At 39.1% G+C, this 23,426-nt stretch overlaps 1 protein-coding gene across 1 annotated transcript in view; it reads right to left on the bottom strand.

The window, feature by feature from the left end:
- Window positions 1–18,681, bottom strand: part of TMEM164 (transmembrane protein 164) — a 34,756-nt gene extending 16,075 nt beyond the window's left edge. The window contains exons 1-4 of the mRNA XM_034063933.1: window positions 18,591–18,681; window positions 17,822–18,410; window positions 4,426–4,475; window positions 2,701–2,767 (exon numbers count right to left, since the gene is read on the bottom strand). Of these exons, the coding sequence (XP_033919824.1) occupies window positions 2,701–2,767; window positions 4,426–4,475; window positions 17,822–18,190 (486 nt within the window). The 5' untranslated portion in view covers window positions 18,191–18,410; window positions 18,591–18,681. The remainder of the gene's footprint in view (window positions 1–2,700; window positions 2,768–4,425; window positions 4,476–17,821; window positions 18,411–18,590) is intronic.
- Between the last annotated feature and the right edge of the window lie 4,745 nt (window positions 18,682–23,426).

Here is a 23,426-nt window from a genome sequence, read left to right as displayed (position 1 = left end):
AGAAATTACTCTGACTAGTTTAACACTTAGAACCAAGATCCTGAGAGCCACTAGTTCCTTAACAAACATCCATTTGCTGGTGAATTAATGATTATTTGTCATTCTGTATCTTCTGCCTCTTGCCCCTTCCAGATTATTGATGGGTACAAATAAAACAGCACATTTCCTTGTGCACCTCACTGCTTTCACCTACATCATGGCTAACAGCTTGCTAGCTAGCATGTAAATGCTACTGCTAAGCTTGCTAAACTAGCATGCTTCTCCAAAGAGAAACTGCAGCTCAACAGTGATCATCTGCTGCCTGTGAGATAACTCAGGCAATCCACATGGAAGACAGCTTTAGGAGAATGTCAGATGAAGACAATGAAAACTATCATCACCAAGACATCAAATAACTTCGAAAGATAAAACACACTGTACACTATGGGAGATAACAGTGAGGCATGTTGGTGCTTACGCAATATATCCATTTGGTACAATCTCTCTCAGTGACAGGAGACAACAGCCTCCTGCTTTCCAGTTCCCATTGACCTTGGAACACTCTCTGCCCCAGACAACATATCACACCTCACTTACTTAATAGTCTTGGTGCCCGATTCTTCATGCTTTTTGTGCCATACACTATATATTAAACCGATTTACAGACTTTACTAAGTATAGACAATTTTTATATGAAACATGTACACACTAAAATAAGTATCTTAAAACTGGATTTAAAAGTTTGAGACAACAATTCTTGAGTGAATCAGGACTTGGATACTACAAACCAGAGCAGACAGCATAGACAAAATTACTGCTTTTTTGGACTTCCTGCTAAGCTTTAAGAAACATTCACTGCTTTCAGGAAAATGTCAGTGTGAAAAAAATACAGTACCAGTTGCAGAGCAGAATGTGTGTCTACCAATAGAGAATCTGGGTCAAAGCAGCAGTGCTATAAAACATCACCCACATTATCTTGTGCCAGAAGAAACACTGAAAAGAGAACAGCCTAGCAAGCAGCTGTCAGGCCAGAAATATCCTAAGTTGTATTTATTCAAAAAATATTTGCTCTTGGACATTACCCTTTGGCTCCTCTAAACCTAATTAAGGAGAAATTTATAAGTAGCCTCATTTTTTACTGTTTAATTACCACTGAGATATATAATAATGGCAGAGCAAATACAGGCTAATGATTTATTAAATATTTCAACATTTTACCCTGAAAAGGTTACCCAGAAAAATCATTGTTATGCTAAATTTAAATTTACTTAAAAACTAGAGAGTTTGAAATATAAAAGTAATCCTTATCAGAAAAACAACCACTTGTTTTACTCATCTGATGTCACTTCAGTATCAAGTTTTATTAAAACCTAAGTGCAAACTGCACATAAGCTGTTATAGAACTGAAAAATACATAGTTACCAAATTATGAAGGACAACCTAAATCTTGAATGAACTCTAGGGTTATTATATAACTAAATCCACTGAAATCTGAAAATAATGATCCATCCTCCTATGCAGCGTGTGTCATGCTTTATGGAAGATTATTTGTCACACGTAAAAGCCTCCAGATGTATTATTCTCTCTCTAGCAACTGAACTGTGTCTCAGTGCAAAATTTCATAGCCTTAAAAAGGGAGAAAAAAAAAACCCTACCTAAAAGGCAACAATAGAAACCGTCAGGTTTCAGGTCTCCTTAGCTACCAGTGTGGCCAATGAACACAGCGCATCACCAATGAAGTTCACCACAGATGCAGATTTTACACTTAATCTTATTAGGGTAGTCAAGATTTGCAAACAGCCACTAATGAGATTTGTAATGGAGCCTAAAGTCCACCCCAATTTTGTTCATAATATCATTAATCCACATGCTATATGGATATAGGTATCAGTACTTTATCCAGACACCATACAAACATCAGCAGATAAATAGAAGTGAAATCTATATTAAGACAGGCATTTAAATAACTACAACAGATTCTTGCAAATAAGTCAATTGACACAAAAATGAACAGCACGTAGGCATATAATCATATATACATACACCCAGCTCTAATATACATGCATAAAAGCTCTGAAAGACAGTCCTTAGAAATATTTCATATGGATCAGATTAAGGATAACTTTTCTGACCACTAACTCTCAATATAATAAGAATCTTCCTAGAGACACCAACAGGTTGAGTTTTTTGTCCAGGAGGTGGAAGTTTTATAGCAGATTTGTAAACTTGCATGGGAAAAAGAAACCTGCTGTGCTTAAACCTGGGGGACCTGGGGTGACAGCCACCAACAACATTTGGCATTTTCCGTGCCTGAGGAATCTTACATTTACATGTAGTATGAAAAGCCTGAAACTGAATTTTGACCACAGGATACAATGCTAACCTATGAAGGCCTCTTTCAAAGCCATGACGTTTTTCGCTCCATTTAAAGGCTAGGACGGAATTGATCTTTAGAATACAGCAGTGTTACCTTTCCACATTGATTTATCACCACCAAAAAGTCCAAGATAGTGTTTTTTGATATTGGATCAAATCCAAGGTATTGGATGAGTATCTTGTTCTAATGTAATGACCTGTACCAGGAATCTACAGCCTGGTAACATGAATTTTAGAAGAGCAAATAAAACACACATCTAACTGTCCAAAGAAAATATTTTAGGAATAAGTATTAAATAAGTAAATAAATAAATAAGTGAAAATGGAGAAGTACAGCAGACTCACCAGGCGTGTATTAACAACTGGAAACAGCAATGCCAAGAGGGCCCCATTCAGCATATGCATCTGCAACCTTAGAAGAGAGATGTGGTGTTATTCTCACAGACAGAAACACAATGTCTTCACATATTTTATGTAGTATCTCTTCAATAAAAGGTAACAAGAGATTTAAGAAAATTAATAATCTTTTGGCTTGAATTTGAATTAAGGCACTGTTAAATACAACAACCAGGACAAAAACCTCTCTTCAGATACACAAAATATTTCCTGAAGTAGTAGTGCTTTCTGTAATGAGCTCTGGATTCCCAGAAAGCCTGGACTGCCCATTTGTGTTAATCCTGTTCATGATGGAAGCTGCTAAATACTTGGAATTTTGAAAGACAAATGAACAGCAGAGCTTAAGATAGCATGTTTGATAAAGATTTTTACTCCTGTCTAACTCTTTAAATGTTCAGCTTCAAAGTAAGCTTGAATTCTTCAGGGACTTGGAAAAAGTCCCTTAGATAAAGGAAGAAATACATTTGTTGAAACTTAACAGCAAGTTCTAAGCAAAGAATAAGGCAGGAAAGTAGTGTTATAATACTGTATTTTGTATAGCTTCCAGCCATCTTCTTCTGAACCATGGTTGCGTCACAAGAACACAAAAATAGTATCAGTTCTAGTTCAATCTACTTTACATAAGACACAAAGTAAAGAATAAACTGTTTACAACCACTGCCTGTCATAAACTGTTAGGAATTTAAAAGTTACTTGAGGGGGGGAAAAGTATTACAATTGCAAAAGAGTTTTTCCAAATCTAATTTACATGCTGTCAGGGTGTTAGAAAACAGAAAAGCTCATTCTGAAAAATAACAAATACTTAGGCCTCCGCTCTGCAACTGGTCTTTTGCAAATGCATGTAGTAAACCCAGGATTTCCTGGATACCAGATGTACTTTTCACCCTCTCCAAGATGGAGACAGTAACACAGGATCTCTGGATTCAGCCTACTCTGCACCCAAATGAGGAACAGCAGGAAAAAGTTGCAGAGAGACAGCAGCAGTTCCAAAATAATTCATGAGGCATATCCCCAGTATCATTTTCCCAGTCACTGGCTAGACTAAGACAAGAAAGAGCGGTCACAGTGGCAACTACAGCCATTCCTGTGTGTCTCCCCACAATAGGACCAGTTACACTCCTCAGCTGCTTACTGAGCTCTACTGTGGCACCCCATTACAGCTTCCTGAATATTAGGAATTCTTGTGATTCCTGAAGTTAGTAACAATATGCAATATTTTAGGAAAGATTGCACAGATTTGAGAAACAGCCAAGTCAGCAAGAATCTGCTTTCACTATTTAACTTAAATCCACAGTTTTAAAACTAGATCCTTCCTGTATGTATGGCCTTGTCCAGTTATTCATTTTTAATGGGGAAAGTAAAGAGGTACAAGGCCTATGACATAAATTACACAAACCCATAGGTTAATCTGTAGAAAGATGCCTGTGTTCTTATCTGTCACTGAACAAATCCATGTTGGTAAGCAAGGCCAAAATAATGGTACAAAAGAATCCAGGATATGTGGCTCAACACCCATAATTTAAGCCCTAACCCTTTTCAAGGTGTCATTTTTCATTCCAACCAATATGCCTTTCCAACCAGATGTGTATCTTAATATTTTATGACTTAAGCAGTGATTAACTTCTAAAATACATTATGCAAGTAGATAGAGATTTAGTAAGGAAGAGGCATTACCTGAAGAGAATCATTGCAACCCGACACGGGGGACAGGCAAGAAGAAAAATCTGAAATGGCAGAAACAAATTTAAATTAATGATATTGACTCAATTTTTTATATCTTTTCTTCCCAGTTCTATAGGTCACAAATCATTTCTAAGCAGAACCATGTAACAGAAGAGCTAGAAGAAACTAAAACTCTTCAACAAATTAAAAGATCTCACATTATCTACATATAAAAGGATTCAAGCAGTATGAGTAGCATCTAGGGTTCAACTTCTGCCAGTGCCTAAGAAACAAGTGAAATTCTAGGCTGTTTGATGTTGTCATTACCAAAGGTCTCTTACAAGCAGTTTACTGTTATTACCACTCATCTTACTACAGCAGCTCCCTTAGCTCTCTATCACGATAATGTCCTTGTTGTGCTAAAGACCAAGCATTTACAACGGCAATACTTCCTCCTCAGCAGTGCAGGACCCAGCTCTTGAAGACTTCATGTTAAATGGCTGCATATAGAAGCCTCTTCACACTTCCGGAAATAAGGCTACCTCATTATCTGCTCTATAAGCTTATTAGTTATCTTTAAATATGTTCACTTCCATACTCAATACAGTATGTTAAAGTACAGTAAATTTTTCACCAATTATTAGCTGTTTCACAAGACCAAAAATAACAAAGTACAACTGGACCAGCATATTCATTTTACAAGCCATACTACTACCATAAATAGGACTTGATTTCAATTTTCATGTGATAAAGTATGGTTGATATGCAACAATGCCCCACCTAAATTTAGATAACCATAATCTTTTGATATTGCTGTACAAAACCTCTCACAGCAACTTGAAAAACTTCCTATCAGCAAGCTTTACTCGAGATATGAGGAGATTACTAAATAAGTGCTCAGTGATAAAACTCGGACCTTTAATACTACCCACTACTGCAAAGAAGAGACTTTGGCCTAGTGTCTGATAAGCATTTATTTTATAAGAAATACATGAATCACACTTTTTACTGCTGCTGCTAAAATAAAGTCACAATAGATTTCACTGCCAACCTACAGAGCAAATTTGTAGTGATCTTTAAATCAGTTCAAGTGAGAGCATTTAGAGAATGTCTGCTTTATGGGCAAGCCAGATCAGACAATTCACCAAACATGTTTCTTTGAAGCGCTGCAAGGCTGGGACGAGGCTTCTGATGTATATTCAAATTAATTACTCACAGATCATGTACTTGGTGCAGCAACAGTAGAAATGTTGAAGTCTGGATCATATCACTGAGCCCTTGTGTATAAAAGGGGTTGCTACTTTTACCATACAAATAAATACACACATTCAAAATATCTTATTTCCAATGCAAGCTGTTAATATACAACCATTTATTTCCCTAATTCACTTACTTGTATGTTTAATTCAAGTCAACCTCAATAACAGCTTAGAATACACACACACAAATTGTTTTTCCTAAGTCATACAGAACCCTAATAAAAGCACAGCAGGAAAGAGGTGGCAATTAAGATTGACTGATTGTACCCCTCAAGACATTTCCTTAGTGAATATTGTTAAAATCCAGAGTTTCTCATAAGTCTGGAATTCAAAAGGCAAGCAATTTTAACTCATCAGAGCAGGTTAAAGAGAAAGAAAACATAACAGACGCATGATGACAAGCTACTAATGGATGCTTTTTTTGTGCTAAGAAGTATATGCCAGAAAATTCTTCTGAGTGGTCTACACATCACCTTGCACATAAGACGTGTGTATATATATCTATCTATGGCTTCTAGGAAAAGTGTCTAACACTCACTATGCTTCACTATTCCATCACTGCATATTTTGCAATTAACTTTGTTTGCTAACTAAAGTTCCTTGAATTGTAGACTATGTTTTTCCTTCTTTGGGCACCATAAATATCTTCTACAGGTCTTTTACAATAACTATTTTTTCCCATGCTACTTATATGCATTAGTGTAACTTTTTAGCACATGTTGTACATTAGCAAAAGAAGATACAATATTTAGAGTCTCACTAGTTCATGCAGAGCTTTAAATTAGAATTATTTTATTAGTTCCTTAAATTCAGAAACTTGTTTCTTCTGAAGCACAACTCATACCTTCTACTCTCCCAGTATGATTTTTTTTTCATTTCCAACATCTTAAAGCAAATTAACCTTTTTCTTTATATGCATAAAATAATCAAACCAGAAATGTGACTTAAACACACCAGTCATTTGTTTTTCTGACACAATGAAAAGTGCTTCAAGTACCACATGGTAGAGCAAAAACTACAACACAAATCTGTATATTGTCTGAATCTCAGCACTGAGGTTAAAAAAAATAGCTAGTATTAAAAAAGGATGGTACTGTTACAACAACTGGCATGCAAATTCTTCACTACCATGGAGACAGGCAAAGAAGAGAACCAGCTGTGTATTTCTATGTCAATTCTACTGCAAGAAACACAGTTTCAGGACTGATGAGGGGAAACCAAATATTTAATGTTTTATGCAATCAAGTCCCTCTGTTATGAGGGATCTTTCAGAAAATAAGCCTGACTTTCATTTTCTATGATGGCAGAGAAATCGTAACCAGAATATTTATGTTAAAACTTCAGGATTATGGAAGAGATTTTCATATGTTTCAGCTTTAGCAGTTTAATATCAAGCACTTTCTCTCTAAATAGGCATATACTTTCTGTGATAAATAAGCCTCAGCCTCTTAAAGGGAATATTTTACAAGACACCCTTGTATCTGACTTTCAAAAGACTGTATCACTAATTCAGCCATTATAAAAAGGGTCATCATTCAGCTCAGAGTAATGAAAAAGTCCTAAAACATCTAGTTCACAGCAGACAAGCTCACAAGCTCCAACACAAACGGTCACATAATCATATTACATTTCACTCATACTGGAAATAAAATCCTTTGCCCTGCAGGAGGAAACAGTTATGTTTTGTAAACCAAACAATGTCATATTAAATTAGCAGCATGGCTGTGAACAGATCCCAGCTTCTGTTTTCTTGCCAGAACTCTCAAGGTTTTACGCATTCAGACTAACACAGATGCGAGCCCCCTTTGCCGGCACATTGCAGAGTTCTAGTGTAAACAGGACAACATGTATTTTAAAACACATTGAAGTTGCTTCTTCTTGTTCAAGGCAGAATAACAGAACTTGCAGTTTAGAAGAAACAAAGAAACAATTTCAGTGTCCCTCCTTATTCTGTCAGATCTGTTACCTGTTACAATTTCACATTAAAAATGAAAAGGACAAAAGAATTAACCAGAAATCCAAAATGTACAGACAATATTTCCAGAGGGAAAAATAAGCTGCAAGACATGCACTGTTTGACAGGCTGAATTTCAGGCACAGTTGTGATCATTCCCTTCCCCTTTAACCTGCCTCTCTCTCTCTCAAAAAGAAAAGCAATTTAGGAAAGGGTTACAGAGGTCAACAAGAATGATCAATAAGTACAGAACATCTTCCATACATGGATTTAACGCATTAAGACTCTTCAGCCTATAAAAGACTATAGGCTAATGCAAGTGAGCATACAAACTCACACATGGCCTCAAGGAAATGTACTGATACCAGTTCCTAGGTGGGGATGACACTGTGAGTCAGGCTGTGTGAGTCTCTTCCACCAGCACAGGATCAGAAGATTTTACAATTGTTCTCAGGCAACAAATCTCAAAGAAACTCCTAACACTGGTCAACCTGCAAACTAAAGTTCACTTAACATTGAGGATCCAGATGAAAATGTAAGTCAGAAATTCTGATAATATACTTCAGAATTACAAGACCATAAATAACAATGTCCATTCTCATGGGAAATACTTCTGGCATAAAGAACTATATAGTGAGCACTATCCTGCATAAACACAAATACAAAGGTCACACACCACAACACATGATGGGTCAGCAGGGCTGTTACAGCTTGAAGACTGCAATGTACAGGATTGCACCACTTAACTATTCCTTCACTGAGACAAAAATCTTAGAGACTGAATTTATGGTTGTCCTGAACTCGCCCATGACTGGGCTGCCCAACATGTTCTCTTCTTCTAACCATGCACTAACAAAAAGAGAATGCTCCAAATGATATCTTTAGGTCTGGGACAGCAATACTGTCTCTGACCTGAAGTAAAATAACTCTTCAAAGATCTAAGCCTGGTACCATTCTATTCATTGAATGTTACTGCCTCACTCCATAAACACTCTGAACAGGGAAAGATCACTCGTTTTTAGGTTTGTTTGGGGGTTTTTGTGCTGTGGGTTAGCTGAATCTCCAGGGTCTTTTGATTCCAAAACCTCTCAAATTTCTTCAAAATATTATACTTAAAAGCTCCCTTCAGAAGTATTTTAATGATGCTGTTTTTACAGTGAGGCAGAGCACAGTCAAAACTTGTCATGAAAGGATTTTCTTCTACCAGTTTTAGTCCTGCTGAGACAGAAAAATGCATAACACAAAGATCATCTTGTTTGATCAGAAACAAACTAAAGAGACAAAATGAGACAATTCAAAGGGTAGCAGGGGAAGAAAAGAACAAGTCACACAACTCTTAACCATTCCATGTTTAATATCACACAGAGTACCACTTATAATATCAGTGGGAATGCTTATCAATGCCTTACAAGTACACTTGTTTCTGGCAGAAGACAGCTAAGCTACAAGTAAAACCAATGCATCTCACATAGCAGCATAGATTTCAGTTACCTTTCAAAAGAGCAGCTTGCCTGTCCCTGAGCTGCAAGCTTGATTTAGTTATCTTGTTGCAGCAGACTGGAAACGTATCTTTCTTTTCAAACATTGCAATCCTGATCACCCAGGTCCTAAACTGGTTTAATACACTATTCCAAAATGAAAACTTCAAGAGGTTAGATTTTAATTTCTTCTGAAATAAAAATTTCCACTCTCTCTTAGGTGTATCAAAGCAACCTCTAGAGAAGAGATTAAGAGGTATCTTAAGATATAGGAGTAAAATGAAGTGTATTTTACTGGAGATATCAAGACCACCCACTTTCCCCCACAACAGTAAAACATAAGGTAAGGAACATTCAAGCAGCTGGATAATTTAAAAGATGGAGAAGATTTTTCTAATTAACTCTAAAATTAAAGTTTAAAACCATTACCTTATCATCTAGCAGAAAGCAATGGTTTAACAACTCTTATCGGACAGCTTTGCCTCCACAGCTGCTTTTATACAAACTATCAACCCAGCCCAGAACAACCACAGCACTTAAAAACCATCTATTTACCTTCTAAAAGGTAACTCTAAAAAAAACAGTAACATCCTAACTGTGGTTTGACAAGTTCAGACTGCCAAAGCTGAAGAGGCAGAGGTCAAAAGATGTTACATTGTTATTGCTAAAGAGAAACAAGTTGAATGCATTTGATACTTTAGCATAAAAAACCACAGCTGCCTTACTGCACCTGCCAGACAGGTTCAGGGATTAATGAATGTGTTCTGTGGAATTGTTAATCTAGTGTTAAGAATACTCATGATTCAAAGGAACATCACTAAGAGAGTATTAAGTAATACTACAATAAGAGTAGTTTCTGTATTATATACCAGACTTTGGTAGCTACCTCTCCTCCCTCCTTCCAACCTCCCAGTTTTACCCAGGGGTGAAAGAAGTGTAGCAGGCTGAACAATTTCCATCTTCTGCAATATAATGTCTTTTAAATTATATATATTCACTGGGGTATGATTCTCGCTTAGGGTGCAAGAGGTGCTGGGTTCAACTCCCAGGTGAGCCCTGCTTCTAAGTCAGAATCCTGCCTAGACGTAGCGATACCGCAGCGCTGCCGGTGCCTCAGTGGGCTCGTGATAGCGGCCGCTGCAGATTGACCCAGGAAATGACAGTCTTGCTCAGAACGTAGGAGAAGGAAAACTCCTATCTTCAAACCCAGGCTGATGGAGCTCATCTAGCCTTGTAAGGTCTTCTATCTAAGAGCACACTCTTATAAAACCTACAACCTGCGGACTTGGCTGTCACCATCCTAGCTAGCTAGGCCTGGCAGTTAAACCTCAGGTGTAAAGAGTGGGGGCAGCTCTGTGAAAGCTGTGCCTCACTGCGCAGGTTGGAAGGGCTTACTCTCCCTTCTCGGTATGGACGGGTGAGAATAGAATTGGTAGGTGACAAGGTGCATGGGTAGCAGCAGATCCAACCTTGCATGCGGACAGACCAGTGCATAGGTAACTCAAGATTACTCAGGAGATGTCAGTCGTGGTCAGACACTCCCTGATTGCCTAAGCATCCTTTTCAAACCAGACTTGAATATCCCACTTGCCCTTGGTCATCGTGCTTGAAGTAAGCATGGTTAAAGCCCTTCCCAAAACTTTAGCTCACAAAGCCAAGCCATCAATCATCATATTCACTGGGACATTCCGTACATCTCCCCTTCCACAGGCTTAGCTAGTTTACCCAACAAACCTGTACTCACTCTTTCCCTTTTACAGTCTTAGGTGAAAGATTTCTAGACTTGTTATATTTTAGGATTAATTATTAACGTAAGTCTATGTGGGCAGTAGCATTAGTTATCACATCTTGGGAATTAGTATTCCAGAGAAAAAGCGTCACAATTTGGTTTTTCTTCCTTCTTCTCTAATCACTACCTGCACCAGCTCTACACTAGTGGTGGGTTAGTTCATTCTCCATTCCTAGCTTAATGCTTTAGCAAAACCTGACAATCAAAACCTTATCTGGGCTCACAGTGAGATTCTAATGTCCATATGTACTTATCACATTCACTTTTAGTACTTCTTCCCCAGTCATGACATTTCATATCAGTTTCCTATGGAAGCAAAACCATCATAGGAAAGTCCTGCTCTACTTTACCTCAAGTCACCAATACCTTTTTCTTGTCACAGTTCAAAATTCCTCAGCCTGTAGGATTTCACAACAGACATTTGTAATCTTTAAACACAGCAGGATAATAAGTAATAGCTTTATTATTACAGATAATTGTCGCCAAAGAAACAGAAACAGAACACAATCTATTAAAAGCTATGGCAAATAACATCGTATTCCTTATAATTTAAGTTGGCCCTATCAAAGTATTGAAATATTAACAAGTAAATCATTTGACTAATTACTTGGCAATCTGAATAAATGTAAACCCTTACCACATCTAGCTAAAGCCCTGAGGAAGTGTCACAAGAAACATGAGTCCCGTTACACTCTTTGTAGGTTTCCAATTCACACAGAGTACAGAACTTGTCTGCAGTGAACATCAACACAGTTCCAGTTGCTACATTAAATGTGGTTGATGTACAACCACTGCAGTAAAACTCACAATCTGTGATCAGGAGCACAAACATTTACAGCAGTGAAAGGGAGACAACAAAGAAAGGGGCTTTTAGAATGTAAATCATTAGATCAAAGTCATCCTGATCTTTGGAACTTATAAGGTGTCCAATACGGTTACTGCTGCTGTTTGATTCAGTCCACTGCTTCACTGAGGCTCCTAAAGGCCTCAGGCAGATATTCCTGAAGCATCAGTTTAAACTGCTAGCAAACAGCCTACAGAGAATGGTGTGTGAAACTGCTAAATAAGTTAAAAAATCTATCCTAAAAATATGTTACAGCCAACAGTGATACATTACAACACTGGAGAGAGCACTGAAACAATACTAAACAGCTCCATTCTCAAACAAAACGCACACAGAAGAGTGAAAAAGAAATGGAAAAAAAAAAAAGCCTGTGTCTCCATAACATGTTGCTCAAACTAAACATTACACTTTGATTGCTATTTGCTTTAAATCTGTGATGATCTCATAAAAACAAACCAATACCTGATTACCTAAGGACTCACCTAATTGCCTTTAGACAATAACCCTCAGTGTAAACATTTGGGGTAATAAAGTTAAGCTTTTTCACTTAGAATTTCCAATCATGCAATCCCTACTCCTTTTTAGAGAGTAAGATTCATTCTTGTTAATTCCCCACTTTCTATATTCCTTTCCAAATTCTAGCAACTTTAAAACAAAGGCTTAACCTACAGCTTGACTCTCCAGTTCCTCAAATAGAACATTCATCAGTAGCACAACATATTACCACAATCCCCATCACCTTGACTGATGCATGCACGTTTTCAGCTCAAGATAGAGCATGTACTGGCCAAACCCTGTCCAAGTTGAATTGGCTGAACTATAAACTCTTCAAAGCAAGCCAACTGTGATTGACAGCCTTAAGACACATTTTTCTATTCTTCCATACTAAATTTAAAATTACTTATTTCTGAATAGAAATCCTTCCCTTGCCTCATATTAACATTTCTCAATGTCTCTACTATATGCTGAGATTTACTAAAAATGAGCAGAATGGTGAAACAAATTACTGCATTAAAATTATCATAGAAAATGTTTTCCTCAGCTTGAGAAATAATCACTACATTAGTTATGGTATCAGTTCAAGTCTACACTTCAATTGACTGTTTTTAAACAACAACATCACATCTTAAAAATAAATTATAACAGTTAAGAAAAAGTTGACCCTTCTTGGAACCAAGAGCAGATTGGACAATACAAGCAAGCCAAGGGTTTTCTGAAAGCCAAATTAATAGTTCTGGAGCATCCCAAGTACAAAGGAACCAACAATTTGTCTCATGATCTGCCAGGTCATATCTACAGCTCCTCAGCCGTTATCATCTTTGTAGCAATAAAATGCACTCTTCTAAGATAAGAGATAAGGCTTCCCAGCAAGAACTACTGGTGCTTTCAGTGCTTTAATTATTCTTCATACGCCCTTTTTCACAACATACTCTGGTGAGTTTCCTCTTGAAGAATCGGAAGTAAGAGGATGTATCACAAGTTAATGTGCAGTTGTAAAAAGACAGACTTGTGCATTACACAGATGTAAAAACCACACTGCAAACCTCATGATACAAGAGGTTTGCAAGCTGCCATTACACACATCTTCCACTAAAGTGCTGAAGTTCATGTCTCCCAGAGAGCATTTTAGAGCACCCAAAGGATTGCTGACCTTCCTACAACAGTCTCACACATCTCCCAGATGTACTGACTTGGGAATAAATCATACTATACTCCAATACATAGCCTTGTTTTTCCCAAATATATATATTTTTTTTACAGTCCTTACCATACCAAATTCTACTAAATTACGGTCTTATCATACCTCTTGAAACTGAGCCCTATCATCTGAGCTGCTTTAAAAACTACAAGTTCTGCAAGGACCAGTATCACGTTTTGGATCATAGGAGGTATACACACAAAAAAAGACATAGATAAGGGAATTATGCACACACACAAAAAGGGAGATTCAGAAGCTTACATTTAGAGACTTACATTTTGAAAAATGTGTGTATGTTCATTAGAAATTTTGCTTCACTGCCCTACATCTTGACCAAAACTCTTAGTACATTAAGCAGTGAACAAAGCTACTGAAAATCATCTTCAATTTAGAATATTGCTACCCTTTAAATATGGAATAACTCAGAATGGAATTATTCCTTTAAAAATGTAACAACAGCAATTTTTACTTGCTGACTGTTACTCATGTAACCCAGTAACACAATTTACTGTCTTTTCCTTAAAAATTACTGAATTTCTGTGAGCAAAGACTCTTCATACTCACTGCCAAATAACAGGATATAAATGTTTCTTTAATTTTAGTTCAAGGTTTTGAAGAGACAGAATATGGAAAACCATACACAATTTAACTGTATTCTTCCAAATATTACAAAGCACTTAGGAACCATAGATGCAAATTAAAAATCAGATTCACACTTGAAAAATCACATTTGACCACATAATCAGATTTTTCTCCAAGATTAAATAAGGGGGGGTGCGGGGAAAGGAAGAGGGAGGAGGGGAAAGGGAGATAATTAATTTGATACATATTTTGGGACATACTCTCAAACGATGCACAATTCAGGCAAGCTATGATTACTATGTAAGTACCAAAAACAACCCATTGTTTCTCAAAACACAGTAGCCTTTCTGCAGATGACAGAAAAGATACAGGACTCTAAAGAAGCTAAAAGTGAAAATAATGAACACAAAATTTAGTATTTACTGAACTGCAGATGCACTTAGCACTGGTTTTAGTTATGCAAACATCAGATTGAGATCACTGGATGAAAATGGACTCCCCTAAACTCCTTTCCCTTGCCTTTTTTCCACCTATCACTTCCCCTTTAGTTTACTTCTCTTTGTCTAAAAGGATCACTGTTCAAAGTAAGCATCCAGCACACACGTTTCCTCCAAAAACATTTTCTTTATTCCAGACAAATGTCAGTCCTTAAATGCAGTAATTTGGTTTAGGGTGATTCTTCCCTTTTACACTGCCTAATCAGAAACTTTAAAAGACTTCCTTAACATCTTTGATTTCAATACCCTCGTTATGGTTCTATAATACTCAAAAAGATTAATGTCTTGAAAATATAATACTTGGTCCCCTTAATATATGCTGAATTCTTTCCTGCTATGCCAAGGAGAAAACATTTGCAACACCCTGGTGGACTTACTGTTTCCCTTTCAGGATACCCTTTTACACCAGGTTTATAGCAGTATCATCAGTCTAACCATAGCCTAAGTCCTAAAAAGAGAGCAAGTTGGGGCTTTATTTCATAAATGTATTCAAACAACTTTCAGTGAGACTACTCTCTATGTAAAGAAAGAGCTCAGTATTCATTCATTCATAGACTTCCTCCTTGATGCACCACACACTCATGGTGTCCTACACAAAAACATCCCACCAGATAACTGCTCAGGAAACTACAGAAGTTTCCATTCACCTTTGGTTTAAACTAAATTTTGAAGTCTTTTAAAAATTGAAGTATTTCTCTCTCAATGATCCTACACTTACGTCACTGGTAAAGAAATACTGCTATTCTTCCTTCAAAGTCTATGCAAGAAGCCAAAACCAAGACTGTGGCCAGAAATTAGTAGTACTATTAGACAATTCAACTAGCAATGAATTCTCTGAATCTGATTAACCATGACAACTGTTTAGGTAGGTAAATATGTTCACTTGATCAACACTTCATCCTCACAATGGCACATCTAAACTAGCTCTTCCCACTTACGAAAAAGATTTGATTTCAACAGAGGTTGGTGTGATCGGCAGAAATCAAACGCCTGATCAAAACAGACTCAGTTGTAGAACTCTGTATCCATTGTATTACGCAGGTTTTGTCTACATCACAGATGTAATTCCCACTTTGTAATTTCATTTCAGTCTTAGGACTTTTAAGAGCAGGGATTTTCTGCAGAGAAAGTCGCAAGAACAGTTTTCAGTTCCAAATATTTTTGGCTCAGACCAGAGCCTCTGTTGCTCTAAGGTGAAACACTCTCAACTGAAGATAACAGAAGTTGAATAAAAGAAGAGACCTTTAAAAGCAGCTACTGTTCGCATCCATTTGAAGTGATCTTGATTGCTGTAGCATGTTTCACCTCTCCCACCCTACTTTGTTCACCCTCCTGCTTCGGTCCAACAGCAGGATTATGTACAAATTACTTTAAGAACAGAAGTGAAAGATAAGTTTTATTTTCATGTATTTCATCTTGCCAACCTGTTGCCCTTAGGAAATTCAGGCCAGAAAAATAATGCTTGTAAGATTCCAACTACTATGTATTACTTTTTTGCTGATGGAGGTCATAGACTATCTTTGTATCTAACGTGTATTCTTTGATGAAAGCCATTGTGTTTGCAGCCATTCTCCTTCTCTACATTAAGCCCAGGCCTATTTCTAACACATACCTTTGAGGATGGAAAGGCATGACATCTGAATTTTGCAGACATATCCACCTTCTCAATTTAACATTTCTAATGAGTAATTAGCAAACAATTATTAAAAAACCTTCACAATTGGTCAAAAAGAGATCAAGAAGTGCTCATGCTAATTACAGAGGTGACATCTCATAGAATTAGAGCATTAATGCATGAGGTAAGCCATACCAGCTCCCATACACATACAAGAGACATTAGCTTTTGCTGAGTACTTATCATAACATCATATTAAAATACCAGATCAAGACAACTAAACTTTCAAATCATAATGGTAACATATACTCACCTTTTTCACAGAAAATTAATTGGAAAATTCTCTACTAAACACCAAGTATTACCAGGAAATAGAATGTGACTATATTATAATTATTTCTACAGCTCTTGCATACCTTCTACTTTCTCTTCATTAGCAATACTAACTGGTTGCACAGCAATTGTTACCACTTCCTGGGAAGCAAGTGTTGAATGGTGTAAAATCCTGAGCTAACATTGCGTCATTGCTTAGGAATTTATACAACCTGCTAATTCAGATCTGGAACTAAGTTGATTCCTGGAAAGGTCTTGAATACTACTATAAAAGCTTGGTTTCTCCCTCTTGAGATAATACTCATGTCTATTAAATCTCTGGTACAACCAGAAACGATGTTTCCATTCCTGTTAGGAAATGCTCTCCAGGAGTGAAGCTATCAACTGGCTTGATCTGATACAGCCTAGTTCACTCAGTGTGCTGCAAAGGGAGTCTAAGAGTGACAATGATCTGATTTTCATGTTACTGATCTTGCAGATATTGTTATCATGGCAGCTTTTATGAAAGTCTTTTTGCCATTCTTCTACTAATTCTTGAGCTTAAATTTTGTAAATTGTCCAGTGTTGAATGCACAATATTAGCAAAGTTAAACAAAATACTAGTAACTTTTTAATCTCTCCCACACTCCTTACCAGGCTCAGTGAAACTGACAGTTAAGTACTTGCACAGGACTATTGATAAACACAGCTTGTAAACTTTTAGTAATGTTTATGAATGTTCCTATTATGTTGTGTATCTTACACAAATTGCATATTACCATGAATCAACAACCAAGCCCCAAGTCATTAAAGCACAGAGCTTACCCATGGGTATTAAGCCAGATCATCTTGTCCACCCCATGTATCAGACACAGGTAACACTTACTTCCTTACCATTAAAACAACACTTCGTGCACAAAACTGAGAGCGAGTTGTTTTCTCCAACACCTTCACAAAATACAGTCACATCCCTAAAAGTCACTTGCCTGAAAAAGGTGCATGCAAGTCACATAGCTGCTTTAACAATAATCTTTACTTAATTTGATGCAAATTTCACTACTGCTGTCAGTAGAAACAGCATTTTCTGCTTCTGAAACAAGGAGCAGGTGGAAGTGAGTAGTGAGGCTGCCTTAATTTTTTTCCATTTTCAACCAGAGATTTGGACATTAATCATAACTATAATTTTACCTCTTAATGTTTCTTGGGTTTTTCACAGATTTCAAACCAGTTGATTAAAAACTAAGTCAGGTTTAAAACGTTTATACAAGTTCCTGGCATTTGTAATTTTGCTATGCACTTCTGGCCCACAGACCTAATGTGGGGAAAACACTGCAAGTATAAAACCAAAGCAAACTTCCTGCTGACTACACAAGCCTTACCTGCATCATGGTAACAACGTGACAAGGATTTAGGAGGTAAATGACAGTCCTGGTAGCGAACTTGAACCCCATCTCCAGCCCAAAGATGAGACACAGCACCACCAGCAGCACATTCTTGCCCAAGCTCTCCTGCTTAGTCTGGGGCTGCTGCAGCAGATGAGCCTCCAGGTCCCTCAAGTGCAGCTGCCTGAGTTTCCAGAGGGACAGAAGGATCTCCACGATTCCCACACTGAGGAAGACCACACTCTCCAGAAGACGCTGCTGGCCAGAGAGAAAGGCCGCGCACTCTGGCCCCCCGTTACCAGCAAAACTGGGGTCCACACCCCCATACATCCAGTCCAGGAGATTATGGAGGCTGTAACGAGACATGGTGGAATGGATGGTGCCTCTTCCCCTCCCCGACACTGTCCAGGAACAGGTAGCAGCAAGACGGAATCAAAGCCAAACTGCTGTCTGACTGATGGACCATAAAACGAAGGACGGCCTCTGTGTAGTCTCCGTCCTCCCCCAGCTTCAGGAGAAACCGCTCAGCTCGGGGCGAGGCTCATTTTTGGCTCTTCCTTTCGATCCCAGGACGCGACCCTCAAGCCTGCCAGAAAGGAGGAGCTACAGATGAATGGAGCCTGCGAGCAGCAGCCCCTGGCCTCAGCACCAGCCCTGTGTCCCCCTCCTTCGCACCCCGGCTCTCCCCTTCCCTCCGGACAACGTGGCCGCCTCCTTCCCCCTCCCTCAGCCTGCCCAACGGCTCTCCCGCGCGCCCCAACGGTACCTCAGGGCGGGGGCGGGCACCGCTCCCTCAGGGTGCGCGGCGCGGCCCAGCGCCCCCAGCCATGGCGCCGGCCCCGGCGCGGGGAGGGAAGGACGAGGAGGAGGAGGAGGAGGAAGCAGCAGCGCTCCCCTCAGCGACAGCACGGCAGAGAGTACAGCCCTGAGCGGGCGGGCCGCTCCCCGCCGCTTTCCCGGCCCCTTCCCAACGTCGTAGCATCACCCACCGACGTGCCTGACTCACACCGAAAAATGGACGAGCCCCCCCCGAATTGGCTGCTCCCGGCTGCCCGCTCCTCCCTCCCGGCCGCTCCCGCCTCCCTCCGCGGCGGGCTGTACCTCAGCGGGCCGGGCTCCCCTCGTCCTCGGCTCCCTTCTGTTACCTCTGCCTTCACCCGCTGCTTCTCCTCACACGCAGCCTCCGGAGGGCGAGCCGAGGGCCCGGCACAGCTCCCCGCTGCTCCCCGGCCAGCAAGCGGCCTTAACTCGCTGAACGAGTTCCTCAAGTGCCGCTGCAGCGGGTGTGAGGCGGCCAAGGAACTGCAGCCATGAAAGGCCAAGCTTGAGAGGGGCCTCGGCTCAGCCCCGGCTGTGAGTACCGAGGTGATGTCCTCACATCGGTGGAGCCTTCAGCAGCGGAGGGCCTGGCTCCTGGTTTGTGGCTTTGTGTACTGCAAACACATAACTCTGTTCCCATCTGAAAGGCAAAGGTAGGCGAAGATCCAGGCAGAGAAAGTGCATTAAATGGGGTGTTGTTGAGTTACTTAGAGCTATGAATGGACACACCTGAGAGCTGGCTACAGGTTTTACTTCATAGAACATGCTCCTTGCTCTCCCCTCCTCGGCAGTGCCAGGGCTGCCCTTCACCTAGCAGCACTATGGCAGCATTGCTGCTGGCCGAACCATTGAGCCTATTGAAAATAAAAGCTCAATTTCACACATAACTTTAAAAAAACAGGCAGATGTAGGCTGAGAGGAGGTGATTTCTGTATAGACAGAGAGGCAGCAACACCTGGTCTGTAAAGCTGGAAGCATTATGTGTGTGCAATCATGCTGGGAAAGAAATTACCCCTGTTTTGGAAAAGAAGGGGGATCCAGCAGGCTTTTCCAAGATCTGCAAGGGCTCCTTTCCTTGCAATTTATGAGAATTCCTCTAGAAAATGCTATTTTCTCAGCCATTGCTGATTCATTAGAACACCTCTCACTCGTTTAATTATGCACAAACCTGCTGCAAAAAAGGGAATATGAAGAAGTTGGATGCACAAACCGAATAGGTGCAAACCTCCTACAAATGCCTCCCCTGTTAACTAGACCTGCACATGCCTGCAGCACAGACTTGCTGCATTAACCTCCTTCACAGCCTGAACAATCAAACCAAGCAGCTCAGCATTAACACCAATATTTTGGCAGTTCTTTTCTTCCCCTATTTCCAATAGAGGATGCCAGTGAAGAATAACTGTCTGAGAGTGTGAAAGTGGGCAGTATTTTGCCCACAAAAAAAGAACATTTGCAAAATGACAGCTTGCTGTCCATGGAAGAGGAAGGAAAGGGAACAGCTAAATAAAAACAGACGTCACGAAAGCTAAAGACTTAAGCAATTAATAGTTAAGATCTCATAGGAAGGAAGTCTAAAGAAAGGAGTTAAGAAAAGGAACAGTACTTTAGGAAAATAATTCAAAGGGCTCATTTATCCCAATTATGAGTAAAATAGAAATAATAGTAAGGTTAGCTTGATAGGGGTGGAGCCAAAGAAATACAGCTTGATCAGTGTAATTAACTTGCATCCCTGAAAAGCTCCTGGGACAAATAATCTCACAAACTATTATTAGCAACCAAATGATAACCAGGGAATGGCAGCAGTCAACATGGATCTGTCAAAAATAAATGACACCAGATAACTTGATTTTCCCCTCCGTTAAGGACCAGGCCTTGTGGATAACACAGAGCCTGTTGCCAGTTTGATGAGGGTTTTGACACTTTCATGACATTTTCATTTAAAAGTTAGAAATATGCTCTGGATAAATGCATTTTGAGGTCTATACAGAGCTGACTGGATAACTAGTCACTGTCAAAAGGAAAGAATATACTGCTGGGCTCCTACAGCCTGTCTTTAGTCTGGGTCTTTTTGTTATTAACAATATAAATAATGGAACAGAGGACATACTTACTAATTCTGCAGGTGATACAAAGCTGAGTGGGACATATTTAGATTTTAAAATAGCCTTTTAAAAAACTGAAGAGTATGTTCAGCAAGATGGATCATAGTTGAACACATTATAGTGCGATAAGCCACCTGGTATAAATCATCACTGCCTTTCCTCTTCCCCTTGCTACTCCTTTCCTCTCTCACTGCCTTCTGCCAGCATAAACTCTTCTGGGGCTCTGTGGTTGACTGTATGAGGAAGCTGATTAACATACAGTTGTAATTCCAGAGGTAGCTGCAACCTGGAGCACTTTGCTGATCAATTTGATCCTGTATTGTGTCTTGGTGATGGATGAGGTGACCTGCTGATTTCTTGTTTTGCTGTGATTTTCCAGTCATTAGAATGAAGGAGCACAGTTGATATAAACTAGACATCCTGGTGTGACTGATATTTCTTTGGAACAGCACAATATTGTTAATTCATATTCAGGTTGAGATTCACTATAAATCCAAGAGATCTGGTGATTCTCTGATCTTGATCTGCTGGGTGGCTTAGACACAGTTCCTCCATTCTCTCTGTTCCAGTCTCTTCATCTTCTTTGAAAAGCACTCTGTAATCTGTGAATGTGAATTTAGTGTTATTGACTAAACACAAAGCCATTGCTCTTTTCTGTTTGTTAACCATTTCCTCTCATCCTTTCACTAAGTAATTTAGGCTGTAAGGTCCATTGTAAACAAATATATCTCCTATGTCAATAGAAATGGTTCTCTAAAAGCAATAAATTCCTGTAACTAAGATGCTTGCAAAAGAGCCTCAGGCTTCTTCTTGTATCTAACATGAGATTTGTTTTTGTGTCTGTGGCTTCTGGAAATACAAAATACATTAAAAAAGTGAAACCTAATGTTAATCTATGAAGAAATGCCAGGGCCCTGAATGTGCCAGTAGGCCTTAACCACCTGAGCAACCTTGTGTGGGGCTCCTACTCACAGCCCATCTGCCTGGGAGCTTCATAGCTCTGGACCAGTTCTCACCCAAACCTTGCCACAATTGGAGCCATAAAGCCACACTGGCACACTCAGGGCCCTGGCATTTCTTCATGGATTAACACTGGATTTCTCCTTTTTACATATACAGGAAACAGTCTTCCAACAGGGTGGCTGAGAAATGCTATTGAGCATAACTAAAGAAGACTTGAGAACATGAAACTTTGCCCTTTTGCTGCTCTTGAACATGACTGGAGGAATTCCACTGCGACAGGTAAGTCCAAGTTCCAACTGGTGGCTATTATTAGCAAAGACTGCCTGAAGTAATTCAGGTTACCACAAAAGCTGCAACTACACGTGTTGTAGGTGTGAGCACACCCTTGTGGCTAATACATAATGACTCAAACTTGCCGAACCTTAAGGCGAATCTAACCTACAGTCAACATCCCCACCTACGGAATGTTTTAACATATGTGATTCCAGCTTCTCAACATGACTGACTTCGGTTAAGTGCTGATCACTTGTTTTGTTTTGCTGAGCATGAAGGTGGGAAATCGATCAGGTTTGAGCTCCATTTTTAAACAATCTTATTCTACTTCAGTGACAGAGCAGGAGAATATTAAAAGTAGTCTTCAAAATTGTTTAGGTTAGGAAAAACATCTAATCCTCAGTATTTCCTTCACTGGCAGTTTTGATAAATGTAACATGCTCAAAAGGAGCAGGAGTGAGAAGAAATACCAGTGCTCTCCTCCTAGGGCACAAGATGCCTCTCAGCAAATCAGCAAGGTAGTATCTTTCTTCTTGCTTGCTGATATCAACAAGTGAAATAATAAAGAGCTAGTGGCTATATTCTCATTGATCCCTACAGCAAATATGTCTCTTAAAAAAAAAAAAAAGATATTATTATTAGATATTACATTATTGTTAGGTTTGAACTAGATGATCTTAAGGTCCTTTCCAACCCTAACTGTTCTATTATACATTTTCATGTTGAGTTACCACCAGTTCACATTTTGAAAGCTACATTTGCTTGTTTGTTTTCTCCTTGCTACAAATGTATGTTCACAGAGATTCTTCCATCAGTTTCTCTGACTCCCTTCTTTTTAGTCAGATGTTCACATGTGTTTTTTATTAATTTAAAGAAAGGCTGTGGTAGTGTAATTGCTGATTTCCTCTCAAGGAATTTTCTTGAGAGCAAGGTGAAAAGCTCTTGCATTTGTCATATCTCTCCCTGTCAGATAATTTTGCTAGAACATAAGCTAGACAATACTGGAAAAAAGGTAAACATCAGTGTGAAGTATTCAAACTAGAAGCTTAAAATGCATCTCACCCTTTCATGGGTTTTAATCCAATGGACTGAAAAATAGTTATATAAAGAACCAACAGAAACTTGTTAGGTGACAACTGTGTGAACCAGCTTGCTGTTGAATCACATTGCTGTCATGTTTGCAGTATTTGACTTATTTTTCCCTTACATAAGAAGCTGCAGTATTAATAGACACAAAACAGTTGGATGTAAAAACAGGGAGAAATAAATATCATGAATGTGTGAGGTTTGCTTTGAGAGAAAGATATCATTGTCAACAGCTCATCTGCATATCAGTTAATTAGCTTCAACCCATGTTGAAGTTAAACGGCCAAGCAGGACTGTCAGTAACTGTAATACAGGTTGAGGATGCATTTAAGAAACGGTGATGTGTTTCCCTGTAGGCT

This window comes from Melopsittacus undulatus, chromosome 6, assembly GCF_012275295.1.
Source record: "Melopsittacus undulatus isolate bMelUnd1 chromosome 6, bMelUnd1.mat.Z, whole genome shotgun sequence".
Lineage (NCBI taxonomy): Eukaryota > Metazoa > Chordata > Aves > Psittaciformes > Psittaculidae > Melopsittacus > Melopsittacus undulatus.
This window is presented reverse-complemented; position numbering and strand designations above follow the sequence as displayed.